The sequence below is a fragment of the Notechis scutatus genome, chromosome 3 (genome assembly GCF_049901735.1).
Source record: "Notechis scutatus isolate UNSWTSFEM ecotype Mainland chromosome 3, rNotScu1.2, whole genome shotgun sequence".
In the NCBI taxonomy this organism is placed as follows: Eukaryota; Metazoa; Chordata; class Lepidosauria; order Squamata; family Elapidae; genus Notechis; species Notechis scutatus.
Window position 1 is genome coordinate 173845645 of NC_142011.1, and position 15481 is coordinate 173861125.

General features: G+C 36.8%; 1 protein-coding gene across 6 annotated transcripts in view; it reads left to right on the plus strand.

The window, feature by feature from the left end:
* TRIM55 (tripartite motif containing 55) overlaps window positions 1-14725 on the plus strand; it is a 43162-nt gene extending 28437 nt beyond the window's left edge. For all 6 annotated transcript variants that reach the window (XM_087961800.1, XM_087961798.1, XM_087961799.1 and 3 more), the window contains one exon: window positions 14029-14725. In XM_087961800.1, the coding sequence (XP_087817926.1) occupies window positions 14029-14039 (11 nt within the window). In that variant the 3' untranslated portion in view covers window positions 14040-14725. The remainder of the gene's footprint in view (window positions 1-14028) is intronic.
* The last annotated feature ends 756 nt before the right edge of the window (window positions 14726-15481 follow it).

Genomic DNA, 15481 nt, shown 5'->3' on the forward strand with positions numbered 1-15481 from the left:
TTAACTGTCCAACAAGGAAACTAATTTGTTTTGTTAGTGTTGTTTTCCATTTTATTGTAAGCATTCCCCATTCTAAACCCATCTTCCCATTATAATTTTTCCCTTGGTCATATAGCGTAGTAGATATTTACCACAACTGCAAAATGGATATTTTATTTGGAATTAACATTTTAAAAATGGGTGACTAAGAGATGGAACATGCCAAATGTCAAAGGAATCAACTCTATGCTAAATCTCAGACAACTGCTAACCGTGTGGTTGTACTTCAAGTGCATGCTGGCTAATAAGATCATTAAAAGAAAGGACTGAAAGATCAGACAATGAATTAATACCAGGCTACATTTGAGTTTCAAGAGACAAATTGTGATGATATTTTTTACATTTTTCTAAATTGCTAAATGGCTCTCGATTCCAAAGTCAGCTCAAATAAGTTCACTGTTTTAATGAATCATTTTAGGGTTCAACTTTAAAAAAAGCTTTTAGGACTTCAACCTTTTCAGACTTAATCCATCAAAAGTGTTTTATGAGCGCTTTATCTTTTTTGCATATAAAAAAAAATGAAGAACCCTTTTAAAACCCTGGTTGCTTTTAAGAGTCTCAGCAGGAGTAAAACTTTATGAAAGTCGGTTTTAAAATAAATAACACAGTAACACCATACCGCATGGCATGGCCATAAATTTTGTGGCAATTAAGTATAGCAGGATCCCTACCAGTGCTTTATAGCTTGTTCAGTATCACTGAACCATCAATGTGCTGATCTAACAATGACAAGGTTTATATTCCCTCAGCAATATTTTGGTAATGCAAGGAAACACTCTAAATTGTTCATAGAGAAACAATCTAAAGTAACATTGTGTTCCTTCTTCAGTAGATACTAAAATCAAAATTCTGGCTCCCTCTTTAAAATGGAGCTGCCCTTTCATTTTCAATTTTCTTCTTATCTCCAGAGGTAGAGATGGTCATTCTGTGATGGAATGGAATACCTTATTTCAAGCTTTAAGGTGCACACTACATTTTACGTAAAATCTATTTAACTGTAATAATCTTTACTCAATCTTTAAAAGACCAACATAAAGAGGTAACCAAGGGTGGGTTGCTGGGGATTTGCAGGGGTTCGGGAGAGCTCCTAGCTAAGATTCTGTGTAGATCCAACTCCTGGCTGCCCCCACACACTCCACCCCTCCCAGGAGTCTCCACGTGGCCCATTTTGGAGGTAGGTAAGTGCAGGGTGTGTGTGGAGGCTTGGAGAGGGTGAAAAATGGGCCTCCCGGAAGTTCAGGAAGGGTAGAAATGGGCCTGTTTCCGGCTTCCAGAGAGCCTCCGGAACCTGGGGAGACCATTTTTGCCCTCCTGGAGGCTCGAGAAAAGCCTCCAGAGCCTGGGGAGAACAAAAGCGTTCCCCTCCACGCCGTGGTGCAGAAGACCTATTAGGCCAGGGGTCCCCAACCACCGGTCCCCGGACCGGTACCAGTCCATGGATCATTTTTTACCAGGCCACAAAGCTTGGGCGCCGCCATCTTGTTTCGACAGCGCTTCCGGGTTTTCGGTTGCTTCCGGGTTTTTGGTTGGAAAGTGCTTCCGGTTTTTCAGTTGGAAAGTGGCGTTTGGGTGCTCGCGCCTTAGTTTCGTCGAAGGGGGGGCGGCTTCGAACGAAGAGCTGTCCTGATGGCGGTGGAGTCTCACGTTACTCAGGTATCGGTCCGTGGAAGAATAAATAATAGTGAAACCGGTCCCTGGTTCGAAAAAGGTTGGGGGCCACTGTATTAGGCCATGCCCACCATGACCAAGCCCACCCAGCAACCAGGCAGAGAACCCTTTGCTAAAAATTTTGAATCCCACCCCTGGAGGTAACTATAGTCTATTCCCCACAAGCAGAGGAGGGATAAGGAATAAAGTTCATTTACCATTTGCCTGCTTTATTTGCATCCTAATTTTTTTTTTTTTTTTTCATTTCTATATGGAGTTCGAAAGTTGAGCCTGTTCTGGCTATATAGATGATAAGGGAAGTAATGGGAAAGAAGATACTTACAGAGAACTTTTCTTTCCCATTTCTCTAATCCAACTGCCCCTCTGAAGATTTTCAGTTTTTGAAAAAATAGTCACATGTTGGTGCTCAATGTAGCATGTCTTTTAAATCTGGAAGTGTATTCCTCATTTTTTCTTTTTTTTAATTTAGTCTTCACTTTTGATTTCTGGAAATTGCTCGTATGATTCAATAACACCAGTGAAAAGCTATTGCAAAGACAAAGCATTTTGTAACATTTCAAGGCAATGGTGTTGCTGTAATTAATTTTGTCAGTGATTCTTTCCTTTAGCATTTAATAGTTACCTCTACAGACTATGAGTCATAGCATATCTTCCGGCATCTGAGTTTAGAACTTTTTTAGTAATTTTATCCAGAATAATGGAAGAGAGGGATTTCCTCCTAAAATGAAATTGCAGCCAGGCTGACCTTTCCTTTTTATTTTATTTCATTGAAATCTGGTCTCTGTTAAATTGCTTCCTTAAAATAGCTTGTCATCTCCTAAATTGCTTGTAAAATAATGTAATGTAACAATAACAAGTCTCCTTTTTTAATGCCACATCTTTCCCTCAGAAATGTTGATTTCTACATTTTGCCTTAAAATCATTTGTATGTGGGTATACATTAGCCCTCTTTGGCCTACTCTTCACTTTTTATGTCATCGCTCAGGCAGCTGTTTTATTGTGGTACACTTATATTTTCAAGTATTCCAGCCTCACTTATTCATTTGCCATTTCCTTTGGGATGTTCCTGCTCCAGTTTCAACCACATCTGCTGGAGTGACATTACTTTCCTCCCTTTCTCCCTTCCTTCCTTCCTTCCTCTCTTTCTTCCCCCCTCTAGGTTATACATATAATACAACTTGGGTATGGAAAACAAAAGTCAGTTAGATCAGTTTGTTTTTTAGGAAGACATTAACAGAAGATGAAATTACTTATAATTAACCTATTGACTAATTTTTTACTTTGCTTTTTTATATTTGAATGCAAGTCGGTTGTCTCTGGATATTCACTCAAATGGTTCTAAGAACTTAGGGCATCCTTTTTCCTGATCACAAAGAGCTTTTATATATTAAAGCTCTTCCTTTCTTCAGGACAAATTTTGTCATTTTTAGGCTATTTCACATTGTTTGCACACTGATTGGTGACTGTACATCTAAGATCCTGCTTATTCCTCCTGTTCACAATAGATTACAATAAGACATTTTGGTTTATTTGTTTGTTTTATTTGTATGGCTATCTACATAGGATGTTCATATGATCCAGGGCGGCTAACAATCCAAAGCATCAAGAATAAAACAAACAAACAAACAAACAAATAAATATTTTTTTAAAAAAACAACCATCATCAGAGTACAAAGCCTTAATGAATTTTTGATTGAAAACCTCTGAATGTAGACATCATAAAAAAACAAGCTTTGAGCAAACAGAGGGAAATGTACAGGAAGCATGAGAAGGGATCTGTTATGCTTAATTTTGCTCCTCAATTATCAGTGGTATTGAAAAGGGAAAATCAGATCATCTTGAGCACACTCTCCAATTCCTTTATTGTATAGCCATCCTCAATGATTCAAGCATAGCTATTAAGTACAAGTAGTCCTCAACATACAACAGTTTGTTTAGTGACTGTTCAAAGTTACAATAGCACTGAAAAAAAGTGTCTTATGACCGTTTTTACACACTCACAACCATTGCAGCATTCTCGTGCTCCCTAAATTCAGACACTTGGCAACTGATTAATATTTAGGACAGTTGCAGTGGGGTCAGGTCATCATCTTTTGCAAGCAAAGTCAATGGGGGAAGTCAGATTCAATTAACAAACATGTTATTAACTTAGTAACTGCAATGATTCATTTAAGAACTGTGGTAAGAAAGGTTTTAAAATAGGGCAAAACTCGTGTAACAAATGTCTCACTTAGGAACCAAAATTTGGGTCCCAATTGTGGTCGTAAGTCAAGGGCTATCTGTACGTTAATGTGTTTCCTGCAGGGAGAAGAGTCCAAATTTAGAGGAGACCTCCGTTCCAAAGCTTTGCTACCTTTGTGGAAAAGGGGAACAGGGGAAGGAATAGTTTTCTTTGCCTCCCTTTTAACTGTTTGCCTCTCCTTGTGGTGCGTATTTCAGGAGTCTGTGACAGAGTCGCAGAAAGTCATCGGTGCTTTAGGTCCAAGTCTTTCTTAACTCCTCCTGTAACTTGAATCACTTCTCCTTATCTCTTTTGGCAAGAATTTGAGCGGCATCAGAGAGCAAAAGAAACTTTTCAGGCATTTGGAAGGAAGTTTTTTCTCTAAAATAGGAATTATCTTCTCCCCGCCCCCTTGTTCTTTAGTGGGGGATTTGGACAGGGGTGGGATTCAAATGTTTTAACAACCGGTTCTGTGGGTGTGGCTTAGGTGGTGGGCGTGGCTTGGTGGTCATGTGACTGGTGGACGTGGCTTGGGGGTCATGTTATTGGCTGGGCATGGCCAACTCAATATCATTCACATTGAGGCACGCATCTCCTCGCCTCGCCTCTCATGACTGTGGGGATGCTGCAACAGTCGTAAATATGAAAAATGGTCATAAGTCACTTTTTCAGTGCCATTGTAACTTTGAATGGTCACTCCACACAAGCAAAGTACCCGCAAAGGAGGGGAAAATACTCCAGAGATATTCTTGAGACAGGAAGTCTAGTCCTGCCAAGAATGTAATAAGGATTAATGGAGAGGCAGTTTCTGTCAGCAATACCAGAATGTTTCCTTCCTGCCTTCCTTACAGGATTAGGCCAGTAATTTCTTCTAACAACTGGTTCCCCGAACTGCTTAGAATGTTAACAACCGGTTCTAGCGAATAGGTGCAAACTGGTAGAATCCCATCCCTGGATTTGGACATTTCAGAAAATTCATCGAGCATCTACCAGGGGCCTGTAGACAGGGGTGGGATTCTACCAGTTCACACCTATTCGCTAGAACCGGTTGTTAACATTCTAAGCAGTTTGGAGAACCGGTTGTTAGAAGAAATTACTGGCCTAATCCTGTAAGGAAGGTAGGAAGGAAACATCCTGGTGTTGCTTACAGAAACTGCCTGTCTGTTAACTCTTATTACATTCTTGGCAGGACTAGACTTCCTGTCTCAGGATCATCTCTGGAGTTTTTTTCCCCTCCTTTGCTGGTACTTTGCTTGTGTGGAGTGACCATTCAGAGTTACAATGGCAGACTTATGACCATTTTTCACACGGCTGTTGCCACATCCCCACAGAGGGATGCTGCAACAGTCAGGAAGGAAGCCAGGCAGAGAGATGCATGCCTCGATGTGAGATTGAATTGGCCACGCCCAGCCAATAACATGACCACCAAGCCACGCCCACCAACTAAGCCACACCCACAGAACCGATTGTATGAAAAATTTGAATCCCACCCCTGCCTTTAGACCATAAAACTGCAGCCTTAATCAACCATCTTATGTTATAATCCATTCTGACCATAACTGCTGAGCAAGGATACAATTCTTGCATTTCTCATCTAGCAATACTCATATCAGAATAAGAGAGGGCAGAGAGCACATCTCAGGCAAATGAGATCAAAAATTGCAAATAACTGGAGATTAGAGAAAAATCAATGTACAGTGTATGGTGAACTCTTTCTAACTATTGTGTGACTTCAAGAAATAAGTGATTGTAGCACTGATGCTTCAACAAGATGCTCTATTTACATAGCTCTTACAAAACTGGGCTGATTTCCACAGCGTATACAGTGTCTCTGTGGTTGTTGTGTGTCCCTCCTAGAATAGTTTAAACATCTCAACTCGGTCATTCATTCATGATCAAATGATCCCTGCATCCAAACGCAACAAATTATTCAGTCTTTGTTATTTGATCCAATGAATCCATGGTACAAACTCTGCTATGAGTCATAATCTGAAATGGTAATGGGTCTCATTCATCAGGCCCTTTCAGAGAGCAATCTATATTTTAAAGTGCTGTCTGCTTCCTAAGTGGCAGGCATAGACTTTGTTCTGCGTCACTGCAGGAATATCTGCCCTTCTTTTCTTCAATGAGAGAAAGTTTCTTCTTGCAACTCTTTGCAGTTGACTTCAGACAACACAAAACCCTCTTAATGTACATTGCACAACCAGCCAGAGTAATCCACCAATTAGTCCACATTAATTTTTACAGCAATTGATTTGCCAATAGTTTCTAGGCATATTCTGTGAAATAGTTAATGGGCATAGACTACAACAGGAAGTTTAATTCAGTTTTGATTTGTCAAAAATCAACAGTAAAGACCTATTTGAAAATAACTGGATATGGTTAATTGATATGTTTAAATTATTGCAGTGCTAAAGAATTAACTTTAATCAGTGTAGATTTATCAGTAGAATTAAATATACTCAACTGAGTTTATTTCTAGACATTTTGTTGGATTAAAAATATGAATAAGTGCAGGTAGTCCTTGACAATTAAGCTCAAGATTTCTGTTGCTACACAAGACAATTGCTAAGTGGGTTTTGCACCATTTCACAACCTTTCCTGCCAAAGTTAATAAGTGAATCACTGCTTTTGTTAAGTTAGCAACATGATCGTTAAATATATCTGGCTTCCCCATTGACATTGCTTATTGGAAGGTCTCAAAGGTGATCACATGACCCCGGGACATGGCAACAAACGTGCCAGTTGCCAAGCATCTGGATTTTGATCATGATGCTGCAATTAAGTGTGAAAAACGGCCATAAGCCATTTTTTTCAGTACCATTGTAACTTCAAATGGTCACTAAAGCAGTGGTGATAAGTCAAGGACTACCTGTACCATAAAATTATACTCCCTGTCCATCTTCCCCACGATGTATTAAAAGCATATGATTTAAGTCTTTTACTTAATTCTGGATGGGAACAAAGTGCTTAATAATTATCTAGCAATTGTGGGATTTATTTGTTTCATCTGAAATTGCTTAGAGAGCACATCAACCAACTAGAGACTGATTTTCTCCTGTCTGGTTCCCTTTGGATACAGTGCGCAAAGGGTAAGGCAGTGGAAGGAAGCAGTGCATAATGGCAAACTACAACATGGTCATGGGAACAATTCAAGTCCTTGCTCTCCCTCTCAAACTCCCTTTCTCAAATGGAAGTCATCCCTGTGTGGCAAGATGTCCCTGGGGCACCAATGTATTATACTTTCATAGATATAATACAGGATACAATATGATTATTAGCAGAAATATTCAAAATTTTATTTTTAGTGACCGTATAGTACGTTGAGCAGGATTAGGAATTCAATAAATGGTACCATTTTCAGGTGACCTCCAATGGGATTTTTCGCATTATACAGCCTTTCTTAAGAATTCTCTTCCAAGGAAAGAAAAGAAAAAGATTTCTGCATTAGTTTAAGTTTCCTAAAGAATGCTTGACATTATATCCTTCAGGGAACTTACCCGGCCTACACACAAAGAGCAACACTGAATTCATTTGCTCTGAACTATTTTTGGAATTGTTAAGGTTGTGTGAAATAAACAGCATTACATTATCCTTTTGCCACATGGCTCTAATTGTAATAGAATGAAAATCTATTTTGGTGAGACAGTCAGTCCCCATGGGTGCGAGAAGTTCACGACCAACCATCTTGCTGAGAACTGAACAGCTAATCTCATGATGGATGGAGTTTGTGGTGCATATTTTACCTGCCTGCAGTTATGTAGTTGAACAATTTATTTCATAAGAAAATAATTTCAGTTGGCTTCTGGAGAATTAAAAATAGGCATAAGGAAAGAAATCTTTGAGCCTCTAACTATGTTGTTTCGATAAAAGTTGAAAGCTATAGGAAGTTGAGCTGAAGCAAGGTTATTACACTGCGATATAAACAGAAACTATATAAAAATTCAAAACTATTTCAAAATAACTTCTACAGGTACTCTTTGTTAAAAGTCCGCTTGTACAGCAATTGTATTACGATGGCACTGGACAAGGATGCTTACAACAGGTCCTCGTATTGTAGCTGTGATTGGCACAGTATCCCTGTGGTCACATGATCATGGTTTAGGGGTTCAGCAAACTGCTCATAATTATAACATTGCAGAGTCCCACAATCCCACCAGTTCCATTTGCAACCTTCCCTGTTGGCTTCTGATAAGCAAAGTCAATGGAGAAGATAGCAGGGGGTCACAAATGCTAATCATGCGATCACAACTAATACTGGCAACTGTAACTGCCAAAACTGTTTTTATAGGTTGGCATGGTTATGTGGCATTGCATCTTTTGACTGCATCACTTAGCAATAGAGTTCTCGATCCCAATTACTGTCAGTAAGTGAGGACTGCCTATAGATCAGATTTTCACATCATTCCATTCCCTGTAAAATGTTCAGTAGCCAGAAAACAGACCCTTGCTAATTAAGAATAAGCTGTTATATGCACAATAAATTATCAGGGGATAATTTATGTTATTATAATGCTGAGACATATGGTATATTTGACAGATAAGATTTGATTTCATAGCTAGGTCTTCATATAATGTCTCTGAAGTAAATTAATTTGAGCCTTAAGAACTTAAAATCAAGAACTCTGGGTTGATTGGTGTGAGGATGATAAATTAGTTTGTTTCTTTGGCTGTCCATTGTATCTTCAGGATTCTTCTCCAACAGCAAAGTTCAAAGGCATCAATATTCAGGAAGAGTCTTGCTTCTTCAAAGTCCAACTTTTGCTTCCATAGTGTCAGAAGGAATACTACAATTTGTGTGATTCCGATCTTCGTAGGTATGGGCACATCATAGCTTTTTTCCAAGACTTTTCCAAGGTTGCTCTACCAAGTGTTAGCCTGCAGCATATTCCCATGATTGCTTGTTCCTTTACTGTTGAGGGTTGATTCTAAAAGGCATAAGCTACCTTCCACTTCTATATCTTCATTGTGAATTCTGGTTATTCTATTTGTTCTTATTAGTTTGGTCTTCTTTATATTTAATTTTACTCAATTGTTTTACACTTTGCTCCTTGATGTATATTATTAGAGCCTGTAGATCTCTTGCATTTTCAATTATCAGGGTCTGTTATCAGCAGTGCAAAGGTTACTGATATTTCTTCCTCCAGTTTTAAAACCATACTCATATTCCAATCCAGCTGCCCTTAATTTATATTCAGCATATAAATTTACAGATGTCACACTTCTTTGCAATCTGGAGCTAGTCTGTTTTGCCATGTTCTGTCTATGTTGTACCTTCCTAGCCAGCATTTAAGTTTCTCATGAGCATGATGAGATGTTCTGGGATTCCCATTTTTCTGAACACCTCCCACAACTTGACACAATTGACATAATCAAAGGCCTTTCTCTTTCACATTTTTTGACTTTTTCAATTATCCAGGGGGTATCAGCAGTGATGCCTCACGTTCCCCAGGTTTTTCTAAAGCCAGCTTGAACACCTGGCATTTCCTTTTCCATGTAGGGCTCTAATAAACATTATTTTGTTATAATTAAGTCATCCTCTTTCGTTCTCCACATACTTGATAGATGAAATTCAAATCAAAGTAGCAAAATTTACTATTGTTTCATCTGTGAACTAAGTTTGACACCAATACTTTTATAATATTTGAATTCTTTAATATAATAGCATTTGTAATATTTGTTAATGTAGTAAAAGAGTCCCTGGACACATATTCAGGATTTGGCATTCCTTTTCTCCTTGTTAATAAATTAAAACACACTGGTCTATGTGGCTCATCAGCACGTACAGTTTACATTCTTAATTAAGGATAAATTATTGATGACTTTCTAAAATAATGTTGTAGCGCACTTACCAACTTAATATGCTTAAAATGAAGTGTGACGACAGCTCCCGGTTACCTAGTCATTGGCTATGGCAGTGAAAATTCTAGGTGTTTAATTCTTAATACAACCTAGAAGACACCAGGCCAGGGAAGACTCTTAGTATAATCCAAGTGACAGTTCTGTACAGACTTGAATATATGCTTATTATGCTGATATCTCCCTTCTGCCAGACACACAGAGTTTGCTTTACATCAGAGTCAAGATACACATTCATCCAAAGTGATGTGGTAACACTTTTGATGGTCTGATAAAATATTATGAGTTGCATATTACTTATATCAAAAAAGTATGTGAAAATTAACCCATTGAAATAAAAAAAATCCAGAGAGGAAACTCTTCAAACTAATTCAGAGTGCAAATGTATCTGATATGTGGTATCTGTATGTTTCTGCTTTATTGATTATTGAAACAACTGCCAAATAACCTAACTTTAAGCACTAATTCTGACTTCTAAAAAGCTTATGGTTTTATTATGCGTGAATAAGACTGAAGAAGTAAAAGGGTGAAGGATTGGTGAGGAATGGAGTCACGAAGCAGACTGAATTGTTAGTTTTTTTTTCCTGGCACTAACATAACTTAAGTTAGCTATGAATAACTTATGCTGTTTCATTTAAAATATGGTCTTAGTCAACATTTTCATGACAATTGTCTGAGGACAGAATAGTCTGAGGACAGAATGCCTTCTGCTTTTACTCTTAAGAATAAATAATGTAATAAATCATCCCAGAATATCCCTTTGGTCATTTGATTATTATTAATTTCAGCTAAACTGCATGTAAATCTCTTAGTGTGAGCTGAATTAAGTATAAAACTAGTAGTACAGTTGTTCAGTTTTACATTCCTGGCACCTATAGTAAAATTTACCATTAATTAAAAGTGCGTTTTGCTCTACAGTCCAGAAATAGTTCTGATATTTAGCTCTTTGTGGCTTGCAAGATCATCTCTCCGAATTAGAATTTGCCTATCCTGTGCATTCAACTCCAAATGGGCCCTTTCAGAACTCCATCCCACATGAGCTTAAAGCGATAGGAACCTGGAGTTGGACCTTCCTATTGGCACTCCCCGTGTTAAGGAATATTCTGCCCCTTGAGCTAAGAGACATCTGATCTCACATGTTGCAAAGCAATGAAAATGATTTTGTTTCACTGGACATTTGATGTAGACAGTGGACTTGGGCTGCATCTATATATTTTTTCTGTATTGTGTGTTATGTTATTATGAGTTATGATGGCTTTAATATTTCTATTATGTAAATCTGAGGGGATTTAAATAATAAAAATATTAAAGCCATCATAACTCATAATAGAAGGATAAAAGTTTGTTGTTAATCAACACACTGCAACTAGGGTAATAGCTGGCCAGCATATTCCTGGGCCATCATCTAATGAAATTACCACTCAGACTCCCATATATGGTGAGTTCACAAAGGTAGGAATCTGAAAGTACATGATGGGCTTATTGGGGCAGGGTGGGGGAGAAGGCTGTCAAATCAAGATAGAGATCATAGTCATGCAATTTAACCCCCCCCCCTTTTATATATATTTATGTCATGCATGTAACACATGTTAAAATGGGCTTTGATTGCACACTAGTGGCTATCGTCTTGATTTTTTTAAATCTTCTTCCCTTCTTGCAGATGCTTCTTTATAGCATTAGCAAAATGAAATAAATAAATCTGGGTTGGTCAATGCCTGGATGGGAGACTGCCTGATAACTTATGTACTTTACTTTGGTTTCAAATCAGTCCTATAATAATAAATGTAATTAATAAATAAAATAGCAACTAAAGTCACAAAAAGGATGTAACATTCAGTAGGCCTCAGCAGAATCCAAATTCTAGAGCTAGTGACTAACCAAAATCAGGGCACCAAAATACAATTTTAGGGCAAGTAAGCTGGTATGAATATGGGAACGTTTTAAGTGCTCCAGTTCCAACTTTTTCCATGTAAAAATTACTTCCCTTTGTAAGAATCCTATGCTTGCGATGTGTTATTAAGAGAACATCAGAAAGAAACTCACATATTGAGCTTTGCTGGTTTCTGTTCCAGCCTTATCACTATCAAATTGAGTTAATTATATTCTAAGGCTAAGTTTAAAAAAAAACACATAGAAAGTTATAGGAAATTTCGGATTCAGAATTAATGGACATGCATCAGGAGATAAAAAGATGCACTCAAAATTCCCAGTTCATCTTTTCTTTTTACTGCTGTTCATTTCCACTGAGATTCATCCCAATATCTGAAATTTCCACCTGTACAATCAGCCTACAGCAGACGTTAGATCCAAAGAACAAAAAATAACATTATATAAGGGCTTCTTAAAAAACCAATGTTGACTGCCTAGTGGAGGTAGAAACCTATTATTACCATTAAATTCAGCCACATTTTATTTCCTAATCTTGAGCCCTTGGTAGTAGGACAATCATTTTTTCTCTGCCTCATCCTCATCGATAAAAATGGCATCTTTCAAAGATTAAGAACATATTTATTATTTTACTAACTCTCTGATGGCCCCTTATTTTCTTAGTCAGTTTGAATGGATGAAACTGTCTTGGTCATGAATGTGGATTCCAAGACTCAGCCTTGGTGCTGAGAAAGAAAGTATAGGATTCAGTAGTGATAAAAGTATAATTCCAAAAATTTTGTCTGTAAACGTATACAAAATTTGTATATCAACTTTTATTACCAATAATTTTACCACTGCAAAAGAATAATCCACATTAGGATGTATTTGTATTTTAGGGGTTAGCCCCAGATAACAAAGCTGCATAATGCAGCAACTCAAATAGAAAAGCTCTGATTAGACAAAAACATTTCTATTTTTTTTTTTTTACAATCATTAGACAACAGGACCTGTCATACAGTAATATGGCTTTGTCCATTTGGCATGTGAATTAATTAATACCTAACATATCATCATTCCTTACTAATTCAGCTTTGAATTTTAACATAATGCATTTACAAAAGATGCTTGGAATACGCCAGATCATCTTCTATTTCATATAGCAGTTCTTTACAAGCATCTGTGACAGTTCATAACTGTATATTTTTATGATTTGTGGTTATGGATGCTTTTGGTAAATATGCATTTCTTCACAAAATAAGCATGTAATCTCAATTCATGGGGAAATTAAGAAGATATTTCCTTTGACTTTATATTGCTTAAGAAAAAAATGTATCACAGTTAGAAATTTTATTCTGCCAAAGCAAAGTAAAACAATCTGCCAAAGCAAAGTAAAAGTCATATTTATTTATTTTATTTTAACTTATTTATTTTTATCTTGCCTTTATTATTTTCATAAATAACTCAAGGTGATGAACGTACTTAATATTTCTTCCACCTATTTTCCCCATAACCACAACCTTATTAGAGGAATTGGTCTGAGAGAGAATGACTTGCCCAAAGTCACCTACCTGGCTTTCGTGCCTTAGGTGGGACTAGAACTCACAGTCTCCTACTTTCTAGCTTGATCTCCTAACCACTATACCAAACTTGCTCTCATTCAATTATATTTTCTTTGATATGTTTAAGAGGAAGCAATATATAATATTTGTTTGCTTTCAGATGTAATTCCAAAAGCTCAAGAATATTCAATCAAAGTAACAGCCCATGGGCTTTCTGAGAACACAAGCAGAAGCACAAACATGGCTAGTCTCATTTTTCTGCCATGTTTCATTGATTCATTATCTATGAATCAAGTAAGCTTAACAGGGCTGCCCTTGTGTCCTAGCAGTTTCCACCTTATTTTGACACCTGCCTTATTTTGAAAATGGGAGTTTTTGTCACCTTGGAGAGAAGTAAGGGGATGGGCCCTGGGTGGAAACAGAGGCAACAGAAGCAGGATAGGGATCAACCATAGATACGTGAATTTCATACTTGTATAGTGTCTTCTAGCTCAAGAATAAGCACCTTAACCCAGTATAACAGTACTGAAAAGTTTAAATTAACTGGAAATATCCCATTCTAGATGTATTTATGAATGTGTGGGTTTTGTTCCTAAAATATATACGGTAATTTAGGACAGTTCTGTGCAAGCTCTTTTGAAATGAATCAAGTAGTGTGTAAGATCAAGTAGTCTAAAGTGCTGCTTCATCTCAGCAGTCTTGTAGACAGATACTTTCTACTGTTTTCTAAATATTTTGTGTTCTCACCCATAAAGTACCTAAAATGATCAAACGACATTGGTATAAAATATTTCAATTTACTTTTTTCCTCAGACTGGGTCTGAGACCTTACAAGGACATGTGGAAGGACAGCCCGGGAGTAACGAAAGAGTTGATGAGCCAGCTCGTCATGTTTTCTCTTTCTCCTGGTTGAACTCATTGAATGAATGATGACTCCTAGTCCAGATGGCATCTGGTGAACTCAATAGCAGGAAATAACAACAAGAACCCATTATAAATAATAGCGGATCAGATTTTATTTCAAGACTTTATTTTGAAAATCGTCACATTGGATCTGACTTTTGTATAATTTGAGCGAGAGTGGTAGTGGTGGGGAAGAAAGAGTAAGAGTTAACACCTTGTCATGAACCCTTTGAATGTCAAATTCATACACATTTTTTTAACTCATGCTAAATATCAAATGATAACATTTCTTGTCCAGTTTGCCTCTAGGTACTGGGATTTGGACATAAGGCTCCGTAGTATTTCTAATAGCTGATCTGGGTTATGCCCAAATTATTATAGGAATGAGGCAAATGCCCCTACTTATGTTCAAATAAAATTAAAATCAGAAGGAAGGAAGGGATTGAAAAGAATAATATATTTACAAGTAAGCTAAAAACTAAAGTAAAAGTAAAAATTCATTATGCGTATTTGTAAAATGCCTTAGGTATATTCTTAGTTTCATGTTTGTACTTTATCATTTCTTCACTAAAGACATTGTTGTTAATAAATTTCTCATTATTTGGAAGTTTCTTCACTTGCCTTTTTTTTGTAATTGACTTCAGTAATGCTGAAATTAAACTTTTTATTAAAATATTCATAGATTGTTTAACTCATAGAATTTTACTGCATATATATAAAATTAATAAATCTTACAATACTTTTAACAGGATCTAAAAAGGAAACTATTGCAAGCAATAACAAAAGAAAAAGATAATTAAAATTGATGAAAAGCATAATGAAACAGAAATATTTTTATCTGTTACTTCAAAATGAGATTGGGCCCAACTAGTATAATGTTCTTCAGCAGAGAATTCAAAACTCATAATGCTACTACAAGCCCTATTGCACAAAAGGGTGGGATATTATAGCTGGACATTTACAGAACATTAAATGATGAGAACTGACATTTATAACCAAAGTCATCGATATTAATGAGGCACTAATTTTCCTGATGACATTTGGATTCCAGTTAGGTTTTTTAAATCAGAATTGCCCTATATACTGTTAGAAAACTGGTTTTGAATTTTTGGAGTTTTCAAAGTAATGTTTTCATATAGTATAAAGAATAACAATTCAAATCAATGTTCAAAATCTTTGCAACAATGACGATGTATAACGGAGTATCCTAAATTGTGACCTAATTTCTGGGATTCTGTTATTTTTAATTCATAGACTTTATGTTACAACTCAGTTGAATTCTCATTTTCTACATTAATAATGAATTTAAAATGTCCTACACTGAGAATTTATCGCCCTCTAAATATTGGGCTTCAACGCCCAT